The 23,644-nt window shown below is 39.9% G+C and overlaps 1 protein-coding gene across 1 annotated transcript in view; it reads right to left on the reverse strand.

Annotated features, from left to right (window-relative positions):
- DEUP1 (deuterosome assembly protein 1) overlaps window positions 1–23,644 on the reverse strand; it is a 128,245-nt gene that overhangs the window by 47,124 nt on the left and 57,477 nt on the right. Inside the window, 3 exon segments of the mRNA XM_012101573.4 lie at window positions 7,452–7,538; window positions 9,601–9,798; window positions 16,827–16,932. Coding sequence (XP_011956963.2) covers window positions 7,452–7,538; window positions 9,601–9,798; window positions 16,827–16,932 — 391 coding nt within the window.

Genomic DNA, 23,644 nt, shown 5'->3' on the forward strand with positions numbered 1-23,644 from the left:
GTGTATTACACATCAGAAAACTAATAGACAAAAACTACATGATGTCATATATTTTGAAAGGGCATTTGATAAAACAGAAGCAAATCTTTAAAACTCTAAGTAATTTCAGGAACAGAAAGACATAATAAAGACCATAAATCAAGAATATTATCCTGAATAGTAAAACTCCAAAATCAGAAATTAGACAAATTTGCCAATAATCACTATGATTACTTAATATTCTCTTGGAAATTTCAGCAAGTTCAATATGACAAAAATTACTGGTATTAACAGTAGAAGAGATACAACTATTTTTCTTGATACAACTGCATATGTCAAAACACTTAAGGACCTCTAGTAAAAAGCTTACTAGAATTAAAAGATAGTTTGACTTTTTTTCTGTATTTACAGTAAGTTTTTGGATATGGAAAAAGGAAAATATTCCACTTACAATAGTGACAGGAAATATAAAATACTTGAGAATAAGTTTAAAAAGAAAGGCACAGAAACTATATGAAGAAAACTGTAAGGTCTTATTGAAAAGCATAAAATAAGAGATGAAGAAAGAGAAAGCCATGCCATATTACTGGATAGGGAAATTTACTTTTATAGAAATGCCAATTCTTTCAAAGATAATATATAAGCTTAATTCAATTCCAAATAGAATCCAACAGGAAATTATCAGGAGAAACTGGATTAATTGAGCCTAACTTTTATTATAAAAATATTTAACTGGATTCCTATTTTATATTACATGCAAAAGTGTAATTCAAATGAATTAAAGATTTAGATGAAAAATATAAAAATCTTTGAAGAAATTATACATATTGTCCAGAAGTTAGAAGAACCATGTTACACAAGGAAGGAAATTCAGGAGCTATAAACAAAAAATTGTACATGTTTGACAAATAAAAGTTTAAAACATTTCATATGACAGATATAAAAGTTATAAACAACAAATTAGAAAAATGCTGTTATAAACTTACAAGAAAAAACGAAAGCCCCAATAAAATGAGTTTAAGCTTTGCCCAAGAAAAATGATCAAAAAATATAACTAAGTCATAGTATATTGCCAATAAATATGCAAAAATATGCCCTCTGCAGTCAGGGAAATGTAAATTAAAAGACTATTGAGAAATCACTTTACACCCATCAAGTGAGCAAAAATTTAAAAGAGCAATAACACCTATTGCCAGTAAGGATGAAAGAAAAGGTTACTCTCTTACAGAGATGGTAGAAATATGACTTGACAATAAACATTTTAAAATTAAAAGATACATATCCTATGAATCAGCAATTGCATTCTCAGGAAGCTATTCCAAGATGTTTTTCACAGTATTGTATATCTGTGTAAAAATCTAGAGATAGATAGAGTTGTTAATTATGAATGAATTACAGTTAACCCCTGAACAACATGAGTTTGAACTGTGTGGATCTGTATATGGGTTTTTTCATTTTTCCTAAATATGCACTGCAGCACTACACATCTGCAATTGGTTGAATCCTCAGATATGGAGGAAGGCTGGCTGTAAAGTTAGCTTCAGACTTTTGACTGCATGGAGTCAGTACCCCTAACCCCAACTGTAATTCTAGAAAAATAGCTGAATTTTTTCTTGAAAATCATGGGATATTCTTAAGCTACTATATATAATCAGATAAGACCTAAACCTGCTGACTTAGAAGGATTAACAAAGGATATAAGACACAGAGGTGTACGAAATGCAATCTATTTTTAAAAAAGTTAAAACCCCTGAATAGGTATATGACTACACACACACACACACAGACACACACACACACATACACACACGCACACACACACACACACATGAAAAAACATAAAACGATGCATACCGAAGAGTTAACATGTTATCTAATGGATCGGTTATGAGGTGGCTGGAGACATGGAGGGAAGGGGAGAAACGAGAAAAAGAGTGACAACACTCAATAAAATCACTGGTATATGAGTTATGCTTCAATTCATTAAAATGCATATGTATTTTACATGAGTATATATGTTTTTTTTCTGAAAAATTAAGAAAAATAAAAGATGTTTCTCTACTGACTTGTAGAGATATTCATGATATATAGTCAAAAGGCAGTTTAGAATAATGTATATATTGTTGCTATTGTAATCATCTAATCCCTTAGTTGTGTGTTACTGTCATCATCTAATTACTTGGTCTGTCTCTTTTGCGACCCCATGGACTGTAGCCTGAGAGGCTCCTCTGTCCATGGGATTCTCCAGGCAAGAATACTGGAGTGGGGGAGGGCAAGGGTGGGATGATTTGGGAGAATGGCATTGAAACATGTATAATATCATATGTGAAATGAATCACCAGTCCAGGTTCTATGCATGATACAGGATGCTCGGGGCTGGTGCACTGGAATGACCTAGAGGGATGGTATAGGAAGGGAGGTGGGAGGGGGGTTCAGGATGGGGAACATGTGTACACCCATAGCGGATTCATGTTGATGTATGCAAAACCAATATAATATTGTAAAATAAAAAAAATAATAAAATTTGAGTAAACCATAAAAAAAAAAGAATACTTGAGTGAGTGCTATGCCCTCCTCCAGGGGATCTTCCCAACCCAGAGATCAGACCTGAGTCTCCTACATCTCCTGCACTGGCAGGTGGATTCTTTACCACTGAGCCACCAGGGAAGGCCCAATGTAAATGTTATATATATATTTCTGTAAAAGAACACTCAACCCATCCCATCTAAGTGTTTGCACAAGCAAGGAAAATGTTTTATAGAATGCAATACAGTAGTTGGTTAGCATTGAGGATCTCTGGAGTCCAAACTGGGATTGGGGATGGACACAGGGATAATTAGCAGCTTCTCTACACATCTTTCTGTGTTTTATTGCTTGAAAAATTGAAAACAAATAAGCAAATAGAGCCAAATGCCGACAGCAGTCAGAGTGAAGTGGCTTAGTGGGGGCTGTAATGAAGCAGAACGCACAACTACAGACATTCAGACTGAGATTCTGAAAAATAACACAAAAACCACTTTTTTTGAGAGAAAGAGAGAAGAAAGACATAGATGAAGGCAGAAACCAATTTAACTTTTTTGTGTATGCAATTTAGGAAAAACAGTCCTTGCATCACATAGACTTTCTGGAACAGACAGGGGAATCACACATCCCTTATTTTTATCTATACTCCAATGGGGCTTCCCTGGTGGCTCAGGCGGTAAAGATTCTGCCTGCAGTGAGGGAGACCTGGATTTGATCCCTGGGTTGGGAAGATCCCCTGGAGGAGGGCATGGCAACCCACTCCAGTATTCCTGCCTGGAGAATCCCCATGGACAGAAGAGCCTGGTGAGGTACAGTCCATGGGGTCCAAAGAGTCAGACACAACTGAGTGACTAAGCATAGCACAGCACATACTCCAATCACAGGATCCATAACAAAGTGCAGAGAAGAATGCAGAAAGCTTCCAGAGTGATTCTATTCTTTGAGGCTAGATTGTGGACTATTAGGAGAATTAAGAACATGCTATCACAGAAATACAGTATCATCACAGAACTCTTTGATGCAAATTGTAGTGATATTTTTTGCATCTATCTCCGGAAGCACAACAAATAAAAGCAAAAATAAACAAATGTGACCTAATTAAAAGGAAACTCCTTGGAAGAAAAGTTATGACCAACCTAGATACCATTTTCAAAAGCAGAGACATTACTTTGTCGACTAAGGTCCATCTAGTCAAGGCTATGGTTTTACCTGTGGTCATGTATGGGTGTAAGAGTCGGACTATGAAGAAGGCTGAGCGCTGAAGAATTGATGCTTTTGAACTGTGGTATTGGAGAAGACTCTTGAGAGTCCCTTGGACTGCAAGGAGATCCAACCAGTCCATTCTGAAGGAGATCAGCCCTGGGATTTCTTTGGAAGGAATGATGCTAAAGCTGAAGCTCCAGTACTTTGGCCACCTCATGCAAAGAGTTGACTCATTGGAAAAGACTCTGATGCTGGGAAGGATTGGGGGCAGGAGGAGAAGGGGACGACAGAGGATGAGACGGCTGGATGGCATTACGGACTCGATGAACGTGAGTCTGAGTGAACTCTGGGAGATGGTGATGGACAGGGAGGCCTGGCGTGCTGCGATTCATGGGGTCACAAAGAGTCGGACACGACTGAGCACTGAACTGAACTGAACTGAATGACAAATTGAAAAGACAACCTACTGCCAGCAAATCTGGAAAACTCAGCAGTGACCACAGGACTGGAAAAGGTCAGTTTTCATTCCAATCCCAAAGAAAGGCAATGCCAAAGAATGCTCAAACTACCGCACAATTGCACTCATCTCACATGCTAGAGTAAAGAAATGCTCAAAATTCTCCAAGCCAGGCTTCAGCAATATGTGAACCATGAACTTCCAGATGTTCAAGCTGGTTTTAGAAAAGGTAGAGGAACCTACCTTTTCTAAGGCAGAGATCAAATTGCCAACATCTGCTGGATCATCGAAAAAGCAAGAGAGTTCTAGAAAAACATCTATTTCTGCTTCATTGACTATGCCAAAGCCTTTGACTGTGTGGACCACAATAAACTGTGGAAAATTCTGAAAGAGATGGGCATACCAGACCACCTGACCTGCCTCTTGAGAAACCTATATGCAGGTCAGGAAGCAACAGTTAGAATTGGACATGGAACAACAGACTGGTTCCAAATAGGAAAAGGAGTACGTCAAAGCTGTATATTGTCACCCTGCTTATTTAACTTCTATGCAGAGTACATCATGAGAAATGCTGGGCTGGAAGAACCACAAGCTGGAATCAAGATTGCCGGGAGATATATCAATAACCTCAGATATACAGATGACACCACCCTTATGGCAGAAAGTGAAGAGGAACTAAAAAGCCTCTTGATGAAACTGAAAGAGCAGAGTGAAAAAGTTGGCTTAAAGCTCAACATTCAGAAAACAAAGATCATGGTATCTGGTCCCATCACTTCATGGGAAATAGATGGGGAAACAGTGGAAACAGTGTCAGACTTTATTTTTGGGGACTCCAAAATCACTGCAGATGGTGACTGCAGCCATGAAATTAAAAGATGCTTACTCCTTGGATGGAAAGTTATGACCAACCTAGATTAGCATATTCAAAAGCAGAGACATTACTTTGCCAACAAAGGTCGTCTATTCAAGGCTATGGTTTTCCAGTAGTCATATATGAATGAGACAGTTGGACTGTGAAGAAAGCTGAGCTCCGAAGAATTGACGCTTTTGAACTGTGGTGTTGGAGAAGACTCTTGAGAATCCCTTGGACTGCAAGGAGATCCAACCAGTCCATTCTAAAGGAGATCAGTCCTGGGTGTTCTTTGGAAGGACTGATGCTGAAGCTGAAACTCCAATACTTTGGCCACCTGATGCAAAGAGTTGACTCATTGGAAAAGACTCTGATGCTGGGAGAGATTGGGGGCAGGAAGAGAAGGGGATGACAGAGGATGAGATGGCTGGATGGCATTACCAACTCGAGGAACATGAGTCTGAGTGAACTCTAGGAGTTGGTGATGGACAAGAAGGCCTGGCGTGCTGCAATTTATGGGGTCACAAAGAATAGGACATGACTGCGCGACTGAACTGACTGACTGAACGCAAGGAAATATTTGCAAATGATATGATCAATAGGGGTTAATATCAATAGTATGTAAACATCTCATACACTCAACATCAAAGAAACAAACAACCCGATTAAAAAAATAGATAAACTGAATAGATATTTTCCAAGGAGAACATTCAGGTGGCTAACAGGCACAAGAGATATTGCTCAACATTCTTAATCATCAGAGAAATGCAAATTGAAACCACAATGAGATGATCACCTCACACCTGTCAGAATGGCTATCATCAAAAAGAATACAAATAACCAAGTTGGTGAGAACATGGAGAAAACGAAATCCTCATACAGTTGATGGGAATGCAAATTGAGGCAGCCACTGTGGAAAACAGTAAAGAAGTTTCTCAAAAAACTTAAGATAGAACTATCTTACGACCCAGCAATTTCACTCACGGGTATATAAATATCTGAAAAAAACAAAAACATGGTTCAAAAAGATACAAACACCCCAATGTTCATAGCAACATTATTTACAGTTGATAAGATATGGAAGTAACCTAAGTGTCCATCAACAGATGAATAGATAATGATGGTGTGGTACATACACACACACACACAGACACACACAGACACACACACACACACACACAATGGAATACTACTTAGCCATAAAAAGAATGAAATTTTGCCATGTGCAACAACACGGATGGACTTGAAGGGTATTATGCCAAGAGAAATAAGTCAGAGGAAGACAAATACTGTATGACACCCTTCCATGTATAATATAAAAAATACAACAAACAGTGAACATAACAAAAAAGAGATTCACAGATATAGAGAGAGCAGGAGGGAATTAAGAGGTATAAATTATTATGTATAAATTAAATTATGAGGATATATTGTACAACACAGGGAATATAGCCAATATTTTATAATAACTATAAATAGAGAATATCCTTAAAAATTGTGAGTCACTAAGTACTATACCTGTAACTTACATAATATTGTAAACCAGTTAAAAATTCAAAAATAAAAATACTGACAAAGAAAGAAAGACAGTATCCTGACTTAAGAAAGGACCATGGAGAATGCCTAATCCAACTTCATCACTTTACAGTGAGGAACCAGAGGCCAGGTTAAGCAATCGCCTTACTTGGATCCCCTGCATTCCCTGCATTGGCAGAAAATTATTTCATCTCAGAATTTTTACTCAAAACAAATAAATGATAAACAAGTACCTATGATATTTTATTAGTTCAATAAATAAACGTTCTCCTATTTCATACGTAAAAAACCAAACCTCAACTGTTGTATTAAACAACTGAAAAGAAAGGCACTCAACCTGTGTAAGTCGTCTTGTGTAAGCCTGTAAAGGCCCCAGTTAAAAACCACAAGGTCAGCCCTCAATCGTTCACTGATCCATTCTTCTTTTTATCCAACCAACATTCACTGAAGACTGTCCCCCTGACGCTGGGAGGCACTGGTGACACGTTAATAAGGCACCACTCGGTCCTTGTTCCCCATCTGGGGGGGAGTGACAAGCTATGAGACAAATTGGCCCAAGTGCGGCTGGAGCTACCTGTCCGGACTGGAGTCTCAGGGGCAGGGCATCAAGCGGAGCTGACGGGAGTCGGGCCATGCGGGGTGTAGGGGTCCAGACGCAAAGGCAAGGACAGTAATATATGTTTGAGGAAATAATTTGAATCGAGCCCCATTCAAGAAAAGAACAAGGAGAAAACCAGAAATTCAAATGGTCCAGCCTGCAGAGAAAAGTAAATTCCATCCAAGTACGAGATACTTTGTCAGCCCGACTCCTGCACGCCTGACAGGCGGGAGGCGTTCAGTGAACAGTATCTGGCCAAGCAGGAAGCCCTCTGTTCAAGCTACGGAGCGGCGTCAGCACATTACCATGTACCGTCCGGGGTCCAGGTCTCCCATCATGCCTTTCAGGTGAGTGTTTTCCGTCCTGACAGCTTTGTACCTCGTATCCAACATCTGAAAGGAGATTAGTAGTTAAAAGTGAATGTAAAGTTCATAATAAGAGCCCACAATTCTATGAAAATTAATTTTACTTTGTTTTTTTAAAATTTTATTTATTTATTTATTTATTTATTTACTTTGTTAATATAAATATTTTCTGAGAGTAGCTAAGGGATACACTTGGGCAGGCGCGTCATAAATCGGGTGTCCTCACTCAGTTCTCTGATCTTCGGCGGGCCCCACTGCACCCTCCTTTCCTGGTTGCTGCCAAATTAAAAACAAACTATACTGCCTGGTTACCCTTTCCCATTCCCAAATTCCATTTCTCACTTCTGTTTTTTTATGGTATGCAAATTATCACTAGAAAAAAAATCACAATTTTAAAAACATGCTTGAATAACACTGTCCATTAAGTTTCTTCATTACCTGATTAATTTTTACAACATGCAAACATGATTTCATGTTGTTTTGTTCTTCCTGATACTCCTGCCAAATTTCCTTCTTTTTTTTGTGACTACTGCATTTTGTCTCCTAATTTATTTCCTCCCTAATTTCTTCTACTTGACAGTACTTAGACACAGCATCTGCCCCTTTATTTATCTAGGGCTCATTTCTACATAAAGCACTTTCCTTAAAAAGATTTACTTTTGTAAATTACAAAACATATTCTCCTTGACAAAAGTCTAAAAATATAGAAGAGTATAAAGGTTAAAATGAAAACCATTCATAATCCAACCACCTTGATCACTTGCTGCTGCTGCTGCTGCTAAGTTACTTCAGTCGTGTCCGACTCTGTGTGACCCCAGAGACGGCAGCCCACCAGGCTCCCCCGTCCCTGGGATTCTCCAGGCAAGAACACTGGAGTGGGTTGCCATTTCCTTCTCTAATGCATGAAAGTGAAAAGTGGAAGGGAAGTCGCTCAGTCATGTCTGACCCTCAGCGACCCAATGGACTGCAGCCTTCTAGGCTCCTCCATCCATGGGATTTTCCACTGTTAACACCTGTAAAATATCATTTCCTATACAGTGCAGCCAATGCTATCATCCCATCTATGTAATTTTCCTGTGTATTTTACAGGTTAATCACAGTTTAAGGCTTATAAGAGGGCAAAGCCAGAATATTTTCTTATTTTTACAATACATCGGATTTAAATAGCCCTGTTATTGACTTTTTGCATGGACTGTAGCCCACCAGGTTCCTCTGTCCATGGAATTCTCAAGGGAAGAATACTGGAGTGGGTTGCCATTCCCTTCTTCAGGGGATCTTCCTAACCCAGGGATCAAACCTGGGTCTCTCGCATTGCAGGCAGATTCTTTACCATCTGAGCCACCAGGGAAGCCCCAGTAATTGTCATAGATCTAGAAAATTATTGAATGGTGCTCTCAAAAACTATAGTTGGGGTAACGGACAGAGGAGCCTTGTGGGCTACAGTGCATAGGGTCGCAAAGAATTGGACACAACTAAATGACTAAACCACCACCACCACCACAGGATTGAGGGAATTTCAAAATAAATAGGAGGGGAGGGAAGAAGGAAGGGAAGACTTAGAAGTCACTTGCAGTATCTGAACAGTAGGATGTTATAATTGCTGTTTTTTCCCCATGAACCATGCTATATGCATTAAGTGAATATTCAGTGTATATGAGCTAATCTTCATTTTCAATATCCATTTTTCAAAATTCTAAAATAAAGATATGAAATGGGAATGAGAAGTGTCCACGAAAAGCTGGAGCAAAAGCCCTTTTTAAGTTAAAAATGTTAATTGATGAGAACTAAGGAAAACAAATTCAGGAAGCAATCTGACTCCTGCATGCTGCTGCTGTTGGGGGTGATCGCATGGGTCATATGAAAACGATAGTCTGAGATTTACAGAAATTATCATGTGCTGTCACTTGCTTCCCTGGTTTTTGGTTGATGACACTTTGCGCTATCTCACCAAGGTGTTACGTGACTCCACAAGGCATTTCTGTGCTGCTAGACCACAGAAGAAATAGAATGCTTTCCGTAATCAGTAAGGAAGGTGACTCTCTGCACTGAACAAAGGTGACCTGGACAGGCACTCCTGCCCCGTGCATACCTGTTGTTTCGATAGCATTTTCTCTTTTATCTCTAGCTCCATTTTTAACTGTCTTTCCAGAAGGGCAGCTTTCTTCATGACAGTTGCTATAGTGATCTCCTTCTGATGAAGCTCCTGTGTTAGGTCAGAGATTTCATTCCTCATTCTTTCCTGCTCAGAGCTGTGGTACTCTTCCTCCTGATAGAGATGACTTCTTATCTGCAGCAGATATTTTCCAGAAAACAGCAAGAAATCCTTCAGAAGGCAGCTGAAAGGGTTCACTGGCCATATGCTGTCTTTCTATCCTACCTTAAAGTTAGGCAGACCCCACCTTACCCCCCTTTTCTGATCAATGCTGAATTTAAAAGATACTTACAATAACGATTCATTTACATTTTCCTTCCACTTTCAAAATTTCTTTTTCACTGCTACTTCCTATTGTATACAAGTCATCACCAACTACTAATAGCACTTTGATGACTACTTTGACAGGAAGGTGGGGAACGTGTTATCTAGCACTTTCCCCCAGCTTCACTGACGTATACTTGGTATATGGAAAACCGCACACAGTTCACGGATAAAATCTGGTGAGTCTGGACATAGCCATAATAATCGTTACAGCTGGCTTTAGAAGCTTCTCTGTGTCCCTTCGTGGTTTTATGAGTAATTTTGTGTGTGTGGTGAGGGCACGTTCCTACCTTTCTAACAGACCTTTATCCGCGCTGTTGACTGTTGCAGTGTGTTGTGCAGCAGATGTGGAACTTACTTGTCCTGTGTAACTTACTTTATACCCATTAAACCACCACTCTGGGCTTGGTGCCATGGAAGAGTGCTGGGCCTTCCACCCAGAGACTGACGAACCAGTTTTTAGGGAGAAAAACGTTGGCTCAGAGAAGGGACTTGCTCAAAGTCATAAAGCTATTAACTGGAAGAACGAGGTATAGAACTTAGGACTGTTGGCTCTAACTTCCGTGCTTTTTTTTTTTTTTTTGACTAAATTGTGCTGTACTATTTGTGACTGAACACTGCGCTTTTCAGAATCATGTTATAATAAATTTCAAACTCCATGTGTTCATGAAAAAGTGCCACCCACTTTTCTCAGCCTGTGGAATCTCATATTCTTAACCTCCCATGGTAGAAACTGCTGGGTCACCCTGGACTCCTCCCCTCCCTCATCCTCCCAAATCAAGTCAGGTAGGAAACGTGGTCCTTCTCTTTCAGCCTCTCCTAAGTCCTGCCTCTGCTCTCCATTGCTACTACCTCTGTCTTAGTTCAGCCTCCTCTCATCTGCCTAGAAATCATCTGTACTCCTGTGGACCACAGGCCTCCAGGCTCCTCTGTCCATGGAATTTCCCAGGCAAGAATACTGGAGCGGGTTGCCATTTCCTTCTCCAGGGGGTTTTCCCGACCCAGGGATCAAATCCATGTCTCCTGCATCTCCTGCATTGCAGGCAGATTCTTTACCACTGAGCCATCTGGGAGGCCCTCAGAAATCCCTCACCATTTCTAATTCACTGTCTCTGATTCTTGAGGTTCTGAGATAAAGTACATAATTACTGCTCTCAAAAAAAGAAAATCACAGTCCATTAGGGGAAGCAGGAAAATAAACAGTTACAACCGAGCACAGCAACCAGTACCAGCAGCCTGTGGTGGAGCAGTGCTTACTCCAGCCGGTGGGCGTCAGGATAGGTCCCAGAGGAAGGGGCTTGGGACTGACATTGAGGGGTGAACAGAAGCCCAAGGGAAGAGAGAGGTGGGGATGGGCTCCCAGGCAACGAGGGCAGCGAAGGAAAGGGGTCAGAGGGAGGGGCACGCTCGGTGAGCCAGAGGCAGCCTGATGAGGCTGGACTCAGTGTGCTGTGAGAAGTAAGGCTGCAGGTTAAACAGGGGCCATGCACAAAGAGATTTATATGAATTTACACCAGGGAACTTCCTTCAAAAACTTTTTTTCATTTCTTCTTTAAAAATTTCAAGACATAATCTCTAAAAGATTGAGTGTGCTCTCTCTCTTCAAACATAACCAGAATAATGTCTTAAAGATATTAACAACTCTTCAATATCATATAATACCCAGGCAGTATCAAATTTATATTTGTATTAGAGGTGTGATAAATGTTTTTCAAATTTATTTGTTTGAATAGAGATCTAAATCTGGTGCACGTATTGAGACCAGCTCCTATATTTTTAAAGCCTCTCTTTGTGCCTGCATGCCTGTGTTCTCTAATTACTCTACATACATCATTTTACTTAATCCCTACAATCTCTATTTTCCAGATTAGACAGAAAATTGACGTATGTAACTGTTCATAAGTCACATTCCTGGTAACAGGCAGTCCGATTACACTGTGCTATGTAACTTGTCTGAGTAGAGCCCTAGAATGTGGTTCCCACATTGGAAAAAAGCCAGAGTGGGATGACCTAACATGGAAAGTACTTGGGTCAGGAAGGCAGGTGGTCCAGCTTCAGGCTTCATACCACCAATCTCTCACCTGGATCTATTCTTTACACTAACATTTTTAGAATTTCAGAGTTGGATGTAACCTTGGAAATCATGTGGTCTAACTCCATCATTTAAAAAAATAAATGAAAAAACGAAAAAAAAAAAAAAAACTCTCAGGGAAGGAACTGGCTGGGTCTAAATTACCCAGTCGTAAGAGCAGAAGCATAGACTAGGAGGCTGAAGTACAAGCATGCTCGTCCCAGGACAGTATTACACATCTTGTTTCGTCCCCCATCTCCTCTCTCCAATTTTTTTCCTTACAATTTATCTGATGAACACTGGGGTTGTTCTATAATGTGTCTCAATTGGGTTTTATGAGCATCCTTCCAATGTAGAATACACTGAAGAACTATACAAAAAAGATCTTCATGACCCAGATAACCACGATGGTGTGATCACTCACCTAGAGTCAGACATCCTAGATTGTGAAGTCAAGTGGGCCTTAGGAAGCATCACTACGAACAAAGCTAGTGGAGGTGATGGAATGCCAGTTGAGCTATTTCAAACACTAAAAGATGATGCTGTTAAAATGCTGCCCTCAATATGCCAGCAAATTTGGAAAACTCAACAGGGGCCACAGGACTGGAAAAGGTCAGTTTTCATTCCAATCCCAAAGAAAGGCAATGCAAGAATGTTCAAACTACTGCACAATTGCACTCATCTCACACACTAGCAAAGTAATGCTCAAAATTCTCCAAGCAAGGCTTCTACAGTACATGAACAGTGAACTTCCAGATGTTCAAGCTGGATTTAGAAAGGGCAGAGGAACCAGAGATCAAATTGCCAACATCTGCTGGATCATCAAAAAAGCTAGAGAGTTACAGAGAAACATTAACTTCTGCTTTATTGACTATGCCAAAGCCTTTGACTGTGTGGATCATAACAAACTGTGGAAAATTCTTAAAGTAATGGGAATACCAGATCACCTGACCTGCCTCCTGAGAAATCTGTATGCAGGTCAAGAAGCAACAATTAGAACCGGACATGGAACAACAGACTGGTTTCAAATTGGTAAAGGAGTACATTAAGGCTGTATATTGTCATCCTGTTTATTTAACTTTTATGCATAGCACATCAAGTGAAATATTGCGTTGCATTAAGCACAAGCTGGAATCATGATTGCTGGGAGAAATATCAATAATCTCAGATACGCAGATGACACCACCTTTATGGTAGAACATGAAGAAGAACGAAAGAGCCTCTTGATGAAAGAGAATGAGGAGAGTGAAAAAGTTAGCTTCAAGCTCAACATTCAGAAAACTAAGATTATGGTATCTGGTCCCATCACTTCATGGGAAATAGATGGGGAAACAATGGAAACAGTGACAGACTTTATTTTTTGGGCTCCAGATCACTGCAGATGGTGACTGCAGCCATGAAATTAAAAGACGCTTACTCATTGGAAGAAAAGCTATGACCAACCTAGACAGCATATTAAAAAGCTGAGACATTACTTTTCTGACAAAGGTTCATCTAGTCAAAGCTATGGTTTTTCTAGTAGTCATGTATGGATGTGAGAGTTGGACTATTAAGAAAGCTGAGCACTGAAGAACTGATGCTTTTGAACTGTGGTGTTGGAGAAGACTCTTGAGAGTCCCTTGGACTGCAAGGAGATCCAACCAGTCCATCCTAAAGGAAATTAGTCCTGAATATTCATTGGAAGGACTGAGGCTGAAGCTGAAACTTCAATACTTTGACTACCTGATGAGAAGAACTGACTCCTTAGAAAAGACCCTGATGCTGGGAAAGATGGAAGGCAGGAGGAGAAGGAGACGACAGAGGATGAAACAGTTGGATGGCATCACTGACTCCATGGACATCAGTTTGAGTAAGCTCCAGGAGATGTTTACGGACAGGGAAGCCTGGCGTACTGCAGTCCATGGGGTCACAAAGAGTCAGACACGACTGAGCAACTGAACTGAACTGATGTAGCTTAACATGTTCTTAAAATAGCACTTCTAAAATGTGGGAAAAAATGAATATACTATCATGAAGAAGGAGTAAGGTTTTTTTTTATTATTTTCACAACATTTAGATATTAAAGCATGTTATAATTCAAAACTCTTTAAATGAGTTTAATTTACCTAGCTCTAAATGACTTTCGGCTTTATTAAAAATGTCAATTTTATCACAAAATTAGTGACTAAAAATCATTCTATATTGAAAAAAGAGAAAAATAAAATGCTTGCAAGAGTCATAAAATATGGCTACTGTTGGTTTTATTATAGAGTGAAATGCTCTCTCCAAACACTTCCTGGAAACTATAGCTGTTTACACGCACTTTACTTGCTAGCTTTTCTGCACAGCAATGTGTCATCTAGAAGTCTCCCAGAGCCTGTGCAGAGATTTGTGCCTGGCACTCTCCCTCCATATCAAAACTAGGCAGAACCAGTAGATTCCGTCTGTCACTAAGCTGTATTACTCTCCCTAAATCTATAAGGTTAAGAACAGTATAACTATACTTTGGGAGGCTTTAATCAACCTTTTATCATAAGGTATTCACTGGAGTCTCCAGTAAAGAATAGTTTTACAAATATTTTAAAATATCAGTAAAATCAGTTCCAGGAGATTATGTAAAAAACATAAGAAAAATGTTCATTAATTCATAACAACTTTTTTATAATCAATAGTTGCCTCATAGTCAATTTTTCAGGAGATGGGACTTGTCTTTTACATTATTGTATTTCCTCAGAAATAAGCAGAATAGCACTAGTCCTGAAGTGAAGTGAAAGTTACTCAGTCATGTCCGGCTCTTTTCGAGCCCATGGATGACAGTCCATGGAATTCTCTAGGCCAGAATACTGGAGGGGGCAGCCTTCTCCTACCAACCCAGGGATCAAACCCGCATTTGATCCCCAAGGTCTCCCACATTGTTGGTGGATTCTTTACCAGCTGAACCACCAGGGATCCTACTAGATACTCAATAAATGTTTGTTGAATTTATACAAACAACAGAATTTATGACCGTATACAATTATGGGAGCCCTCAGCGTTAATATTGATTTGGTTGCTAAATATTTCTTCTCCCTCATTGTGTTCAGGCACTGTGCTGGGCACTGGATGATAATTCAAAGCCATGCCCAGGTTTTTCCTACTTTTAACTATTGTTTGGACTATACAATAATGAATATGCGTGTAATCCTTAAACCTAAAGAATAGGGAAGTGAGCAGCAGCCATGATAAACTTATGGGAAAAAAACCAGCTACTTTGGAATTTTACTAGAGGAAGAAGAGAAGGTAATTTTCTGTAGGAGAGTTGAAACCCACAGGGTCTTCCAGGGCAGTGTCCAGGTCTTATCCATACTCCTGTTCCCAGCTGCTGGCAAAGTACTTGCCACACGTTCAGTGTAACCAACAGAAACAGCAGCGAACATCTATTAGGTGCTTCCCTTGAGCTAGGGAGGCCATGTTCTAAGCACTTTACTTGCATTATTTTCTGGATTTTAACTTAAAGGAAGAGTATGAACTCTAGAGCCAGACTGTCTGGATTCAGATCTGGCCTCTGCCACTTAATAGCTATAATATTGGTGGAAATTACTGACCTTCTCTGTGGTTTAGTTTCCTTAAATATAAAACAGGATAGTATTAGTACCTACTTTATCAGATGGGAGGGCTTCCCTGGTAGCTCAGTTGGTAAAGAATCTGCCTGCAATGCAGAAGACCCAAGTTCGATTCCTGGGTTGGGAAGATCCCCTGGAGAAGGGAACGGTTACCCACTCCAGTATTCTGGCCTGGAGAATTCCATGGACTGTTTAGTCCATGGGCTCACAAAATGTCGGACATGACTGAGCGACTTTCACTTTATCAGACGGTTGTGAGGAATGTACGAATTAGGTTTTGCTAAGCCTTTAGAACAGCTTTTGGCACATGGCAAGAACAACTTAATGTTAGTTGCTCAGTTCTGTCCAGCTCTTTGCACCTCCGTGGACCAGGGCTCCCCTGGCTCCTCATTCCATGGAATTCTCCAGGCGAGAACCCTGGAGTGGATAGCCATTCCTTGCTTCAGGGGATCTTCCTGACCTAGAGATCGAACCAGAGTCGCCTGCATTGCAAGCAGATTCTTTACCCTCTGAGCCACCAGGGAAGCCCAAGAGTTGTTTAAGTAGCAGCTAGTATTAGCTCATTTACTCCTCATCATGACCTTATGAAGTGAACTGAAGTGAAATCAAAGTCACTAAGTCATGTCTGACTCTTTGCGACCCCATGGACTATACAGTCTATGGAATTCTCCAGGCCAGAACACTGGAGTAGGTAGCCTTTCCCTTCTCCAGAGGATCTCCTCAAACCAGGAATCGAACCCAGGTCTCCTGCATTGCAGGCGGATTCTTTGCCAGCTAAGCCACAAGGGAAGACCCATGACCTTATGAGGTAGGACTAATTAGTTCAGCCCCATCCTAGAAACAGGACCTTGAGCAACCGGCACAGGCAGCTTCCTCGTTTATGCGCCTGGCATGCGGCTGAGTGCCTGGCTGAGCTATCGCTCTTGCCACCAGCTGCCTTTCATGGAGCCTCGGCCCTCTACCTGTCATGAGCAGTGTCCCAGCAGCACTGGTGGGTGACCTGAGTTTGTGCCCCCCACAGCTGCGTACTGAGAAGTGTCAGAATTAGCAGCTTGGTAGGTTATTGTCTTAGGAGAAAATACATCAACAGCAGGAGGAAGAAGGGAGTGAGAGGGAAGAATTTTTTCCCCTTTGTATTCAAAGATTTCAGATCTGCCTGGAAGAATGGAGCTCCTTATTTGCCATACCTTGTCCAACTCTTTTTCATGATCTGGTTGATCTGGGGTCACCGAAAATAGCTCTTTCCTTTTTTTTTCTGATTCTTTAATAGATGGTGAATAAGATGATTCAAGTCTACAAATTAAAATGAATAAAAATTAAACTTGATAAATTGTTATGATTACATTGTTAATTTAGGCCATCGTAGGCTGCAGAGACAGATTATTAATCTGCTGGAGACATTTCTAGTTACACACATGGAAAGTTCTAACACACTGAGGTCCCATAAGTATTTACATGTTTAACTGAGTGCAAATAATAGTGTTAGTGAAAATAAAACACTGTAATTAATATGGAATTTCAATTATACATTAAATATTGGCTGAATACTCAATTTGCATCTGTAGATAAGATTTTTGTATAAGAAGAAAAAGACTGTTTCATATAATAAAATAGCTTGGGAGCCAGTATAAAAAAGGAAATACACCTGACCTGCTTCTACATTGTGGAAAGGAACTATGTCAGGATATGTCCGAGGGGAGCAACTACTCCATAAAAGTGATCCAAAATCATTAAATCTGACAGTCTATCCAGAGAAAGCTCAAATAGTCTATTCTTCAGCTGCTCAATTTATAAAATGGAATAGTAACCACATATGGGCACTAGAGAGGAAAGGCAGGAACTAGTATGAAAAGTACACTCTCCACAGGAAGTTTGGAGAACTAGAAACAGGTAATGTTCATGTCCACATCACGGAGATTAGTAAAATAAAAAATCATTGAAACATGAAAAATAACGATAACCATGCTGCCAAAGAACTAAACAGACATTTCTTCAAAGAAGACATGCAGATGGCTAACAAACACATGAAAAGATGCTCGACATCACTCATTATCAGAGAAATGCAAATCAAAACCACGACGAGGTACTGTCTCACACTGGTCAGAATAGCTGCTATCAAAAAGTCTACAAACAATAACTGCTGGAGAGGGTGCAGAGGAAAAGGAACCCTCTTACACTGTTGGTGGGAATGCAAACTAGTACAGCCACTATGGAGAACAGTGTGGAGATTCCTTAAAAAACTGGAAATAGAACTACCTTATGATTCCCATTCTGTCATTTTCCTCTATTTCTTTGCATTTATCACTGAGGAAGGCTTTCTTATCTCTTCTTGCTCTTCTTTGGAACTCTGCATTCAGATGCTTATATCTTTTTTTCCTTGCTTTTTGCTTCTCTTCTTTTCACAGCTATTTGTAAGGCCTCCCCAGACAGCCATTTTTATATTTCTTTTCCATGGGGATGGTGTTGATCCCTGTCTCCTGTACAATGTCACGAACCTCCGTCCATAGTCATCAGGCACTCTATCATATCTAGTCTCTTAAATCTATTTCTCACTTCCACTGTATAATCATAAGGGATTTGATTTAGGTCATACCTGAATGGTCTAGTGGTTTTCCCTACTTTGTTCAATTTCAGTCTGAATTTGGCAATAAGGAGTTCATGATCTGAGCCACAGTCAGCTCCTGGTCTTGTTTTTGTTGACAGTATAGAGCTTCTCCATCTTCGGCTGCAAAGAATATAATAAATCTGATTTCGGTGTACCATCTGGTGATGTCCATGTGTAGAGTCTTCTCTTGTGTTTTTGGAAGAGGGTGTTTGCTATGACCAATGCAGTTCTCTTGGCCAAACTCTATTAGCCTTTGCCCTGCTTCATTCTGTATTCCAAGGCCAAATTTGCCTGTTACTCCACGTGTTTCTCGACTTCCTACTTTTGCATTCCAGCCTGCTATAATGAAAAGGACATCTTTTTGGGTGTTAGTTCTAAAAGGTCTTGTAGGTCTTCATAGAACCATTCAGCTTCAGCTTCTTCAGCTTTACTGGTTGGGGAATAGACTTGGATTGCTGAAAGGAAATAGAGGAAAACAACAGAGTGGGAAAGACTAGAGATCTCTTCAAGAAAATTAGAGGTAACAAGGAAACACTTCATACAAAGACAGGCTCAATAAAGGGCAGAAATGGTATGGACCTAACAGAAGCAGAAGATATTAAGAAGAGGTGGCAAGAACACACAGGAGAACTGTACAAAACAGATCTGCATGACCAAGATAATCACAATGGTATGATCACTCACCTAGAGCAAGACATCCAGGAATGTGAAGTCAAGTGGCCTTAGAAAGCATCACTACGAACAGAGCTAGTGGAGGTGATGGAATTCCAGCTGCGCTGTTTCAAATCCTTAAAGATGATGCTGTGAAAGCGCTGCACTCAATATGCCAGCAAATTTGCAAAACTCAGCAGGGGCCATAGGACTGGAAAAGGTCAGTTTTCATTCCAATCCCAAAGAAAGGCAATGCCAAAGAATGTTCAAACCACCGCACAATTGTACTCATCTCACACGCCAGTGAAGTAATGCTCAAAATTCTCCAAGCCAGGCTTCAGCAGTACACTTCCAGATGTTCAAGCTGGTTTAAGAAAAGGCAGAGGAACCAGAGATCAAACTGCCAACATTCGCTGGATCATCAAAAAGAGCAAGAGAGTTCCAGAAAAACATCTATTTCTGCATTATTGACTATGCCAAAGCCTTTGACTGTGTGGATCACAATAAACTGCGGAAAATTCTGAAAGAGATGGGAAAGCAGACCATCTGACCTGCCTCTTGAGAAACCTGTATGCAGGTCAGGAAGAAACAGCTAGAAGTGGACATGGAACTACAGACTGGTTGCAAATTGGAAAAGGAGTACGTCAAGGTGTATATTGTCACCCTGCTTATTTAACTTATATGCAGAGTACATCATGAGAAACGTTGCGCTGGAAGAAGCACAAGCTGGAATCAAGATTGCCGGGAGAAATATGATAACCTCAGATATGCAAATGACACCACCCTTATGGCAGAAAGTGAAGAGGAACTAAAAGCCTCTTGATGAAAGTGAAAGAAGAGAGTGAAAAAGTTGGCTTAAAGCTCAACATTCAGAAAATGAAGATCATAGCATCTGGTCCCATCACTTCATGGCAAATAGATGGGGAAACAGTGGAAACAGTGTCAGACTTTATTTTTTTGGGCTCCAAAATCACTGCAGTTGGTGACTGCAGCCATGAAATTAAAAGATGCTTACTCCTTGGAAGGAAAGTTATGACCAACCTAGATAGCATATTGAAAAGCAGAGACATTACTTTGCCAACTAAGTTCCATTTAGTCAAGGCTATGGTTTTTCCATTGGTCATGTATGAATGTGAGAGTTGGACTGTGAAGAAAGCTGAGCACCGAAGAATTGATGCTTTTGAACTGTGGTGTTGGAGAAGACTCTTGAGAGTCCCTTTGGACTGCAAGGAGATCCAACCAGTTCATTCTGAAGGAGATCAGCCCTGGGTATTCTTTGGAAGGAATGATGCTAAAGCTGAAACTCCAGTACTTTGGCCACCTCATGCAAAGAGTTGACTCATTGGAAAAGACTCTTATGCTGCAAAGGATTGGGGGCAGGAGGAAAAGGGGACAAAATGATGAGATGGCTGGATGGCATCACTGACTTGATGGATGTGAGTCTGAGTGAACTGCGGGAGTTGGTGATGGACAAGGAGGCCTGGTGTGCTGGGATTTATGGGGTCGCAAAGAGTTGGACACGACTGAGCGACTGAACTGAACTGACTGATGATCCAGCAGTCCCACTGCTGGGCATACACACCGAGGAAACCAGAATTGAAAGAGACACGTGTACCCCAATGTTCATCACAACACTGTTTACAATAGCCAGGACTCGAAGCAACCTAGATCGCCATCGGCAGATGAATGGATAAGAAAGTTGCGGTACATATGCACAATGTAATATTACTCAGCCATTCAAAAGAATGCATTTGAATCAGTTCTAATGAGGTGGATGAAACTGGAGCTTATTATACAGAGTGAAATAAGTCAGAGAGAAAAACACCGATGTGGTATACTAACATTTATATATGGAATTTAGAAAGATGGTAACAATGACCCTATATGTGAGACAGCAAAAGAGACACAGATGTAAAGAACAGTCTTTTGGACTCTGGGAGAAGGTGAGGGTGGGATGATTTGAGAGTGCTCTAATGTGTATATTATCATATGTGAAGCAGATCACTGGTCCAGGTTCGATGCATGAGACAGGGCGCTCAGGGCTGGTGCACTGGGATGACCCTGAGGGATAGAATGGGGAGGGAGGTGCGAGGGGGGTTCTGGATGGGGAACACATGTACACCTGTGGCTGATTCATGTCAATGTTTGGCAAAAGCCACTACTATATTGTAAGGTAATAAGCCTCCAATTAAATTAAATTAATTAATCAAAAAAAAAACTTTTTTAAAATAAAGATAACCATGCAAGAAACATAGCATGCTTTGCACTATTGCTGGGCTAACCTGATAGTGTCTGGGGTTTTGAGGAATGTACCTACCTGTAACTGAGCATGATTTTAGATTTCCAAAGAGCTTTTAAAATAGTTCCACAAATCAGAAACTTAAGCCACACATACAAACAAAGCAAAATCTGAGAGACGAGAGAAATAACTAATGAAAAGATGGAAAATAAAGGGCTCTTTTAAAATGTATAAATTATACATGTATCCATTCTCCCCCATACTCCCCTCCCATTCAGGCAGAGTTCCTGTCCTATACAGTAGAATCTTGTTGGCTATCCATTTTAATATAGCAGAGTGTATACAGATACATGTTTATGTATGGCTGAGTCCCTTTCCTTTCCACCTGAAACTATCACAATATTGTTAGCTGGCTATACTCCAATATAAAATAAAAGGTTTAAAAAATTAGAGGTATAAATTAATAGTGATGTCCTTGAGGTGCATGTGTCTGGACTAGACTACTGTTTTTTTGGTTATCAAACATACATGCTAACTCTGTAGAAAACAGAGTTTATCAGAGTATATACACTGCTATAAGTTGTCATCTAGGAAAACCACTGTTAGCATTTTTGTGTATACTGTCTTTTTTGTCTATGCATATGTGTATAAACACGTTTCCCATTCCATTAGCATGTACTGTACACACTACTTTTCAGGCCCCTTTTGTTTCCCCTCAGTAATATATTGTGAGCATTGTATCCAATATTCTCCTAAAACATTATTTTAGGATCAATCTTAAATTTGTCTTCTTTACTATGATTTTAAAGTGGTGAAAAATGAAATTTCCTATTTTTAATTCTTTCTAAGCAATTCAGGGAGTGGAATGCTGAACTGAATGGTAAAAACCTCATAATGATCTTAAATTTCAGTGAGTGAGTGGAACAAACATCAAACTTCAATGTGGACAAGCTCAAGAAGAAAATAATAATCATGTTAACATAAAGACATAAAGGAACTGTCATTTATCGTGTAAGAAGGGAAGGTAGGAATTATTTTTAATAACTCTCAGAACATCTCAGCCCAAGATGCTTCTATAAGTAAAGAAAAGAAAAAGCTAACAAAATCTTGGCATTAATGAGAAAAGTTTTGAAAATAAATAAAAACATTACAATGCTACTGTTATAAAACTATTGTGTATTTACACTCAATAGCCTTGGCTGCTTCACCCTAATACAACTGTAAAAAAGAAACAGAATTAAAAAAAAAAAAAGAGGACAGAATCATGTTCAAATGAAAACAAACTAAAAGGATTAGAAATTTTCAATGGGAAAGATGAAGGCTGAGAAGACTATGCCCGAAGTCTAAAATACAATAGAAGCTGTTAAAAGGTAAATACCTATTTTTCATCGAATCTCAGAATACTAGAACTGAAGACTATCTCCAAATGAGAAAGATGTAGTTTGGAGACCAAAATATATACCAGCTTAAATAGAAAATGGTAAGCAGGCATAAGTATTGGCCAAATATGCAAATAACTGCAAGATTTTAGATTAAATCATATATTCAAGGAATGTTGGCCATGTCTGGAATTAAAAATTGACTGTGTGAGATAGAGCTCCAGAGAAAATACCTACAATGCTCTTCATAAACCAAAGCTAGACCTGGGCTGAATGGTTTGCTCTTCTAGGAAATTTCTTATGTCTTTAGGCATATACATTCCATATGTGAAGACATTTTTCACCAACTCACCACACCGGAACAGTGTCTTGCACATAATATATTTCCAGTGGATTTATTAATGATCAGTGGTGATGACATATAGCTTGTATATCTGACCACTCTAAAGCTCATACTGGCTAATATGCATTCTACCACTATTGGTTAGATGGACAAGAGGTTACTTTGGGGAATATTAATTTGCCATTTGAAACCTCAAAGGAAAGCTAGCAGGCCCTACAGCTTTGAAAAAATAATGCTTCCCTTGGTGGCTCAGATAGTAAAGAACCTGCCTGCAATGTGGGAGACCCCAGTTCGATCCCTGGGTCAGGGAGATCCCCTGGAGGAGGGCATGGCAACCCACTCCAGTACTCTCACCTGGAGAATCCCATGGTCAGAGGAGCCTGGTGGGCTACAGTCTATGGGGTCACAAGGAGTTGGATATGACTGAGCAACTAACACTTTAAAACAATGTAATCATCTTTCACTAAATATCTATCATCGTTTAGCTATTCAGTTTCTGAAGTCCTATCACTGATCTGGCATTAGCCTTCAGATGTGAGAAGGACTCAAGGTCTATTGAGAATTGGAAGAGCAGGGAATAGTTGGAACAGTCTTATTCACAAACATAAACATTTAATAATCCTCAGCAGTGCCATTTCCTTTGTGGTTATATGGTACATAATTCCTGACTTTAAAAGAGGAAAAAACATCTGCTCTAACAAAACTCTTAATGGAACTGACAAGGTGATGAGTTTGAGGCCAAAATAAATAAAACATTTATAAGTGAAAAGTTGAAGCTTAAGGCCATC

Source organism: Ovis aries, chromosome 21 (genome assembly GCF_016772045.2).
Source record: "Ovis aries strain OAR_USU_Benz2616 breed Rambouillet chromosome 21, ARS-UI_Ramb_v3.0, whole genome shotgun sequence".
In the NCBI taxonomy this organism is placed as follows: Eukaryota; Metazoa; Chordata; class Mammalia; order Artiodactyla; family Bovidae; genus Ovis; species Ovis aries.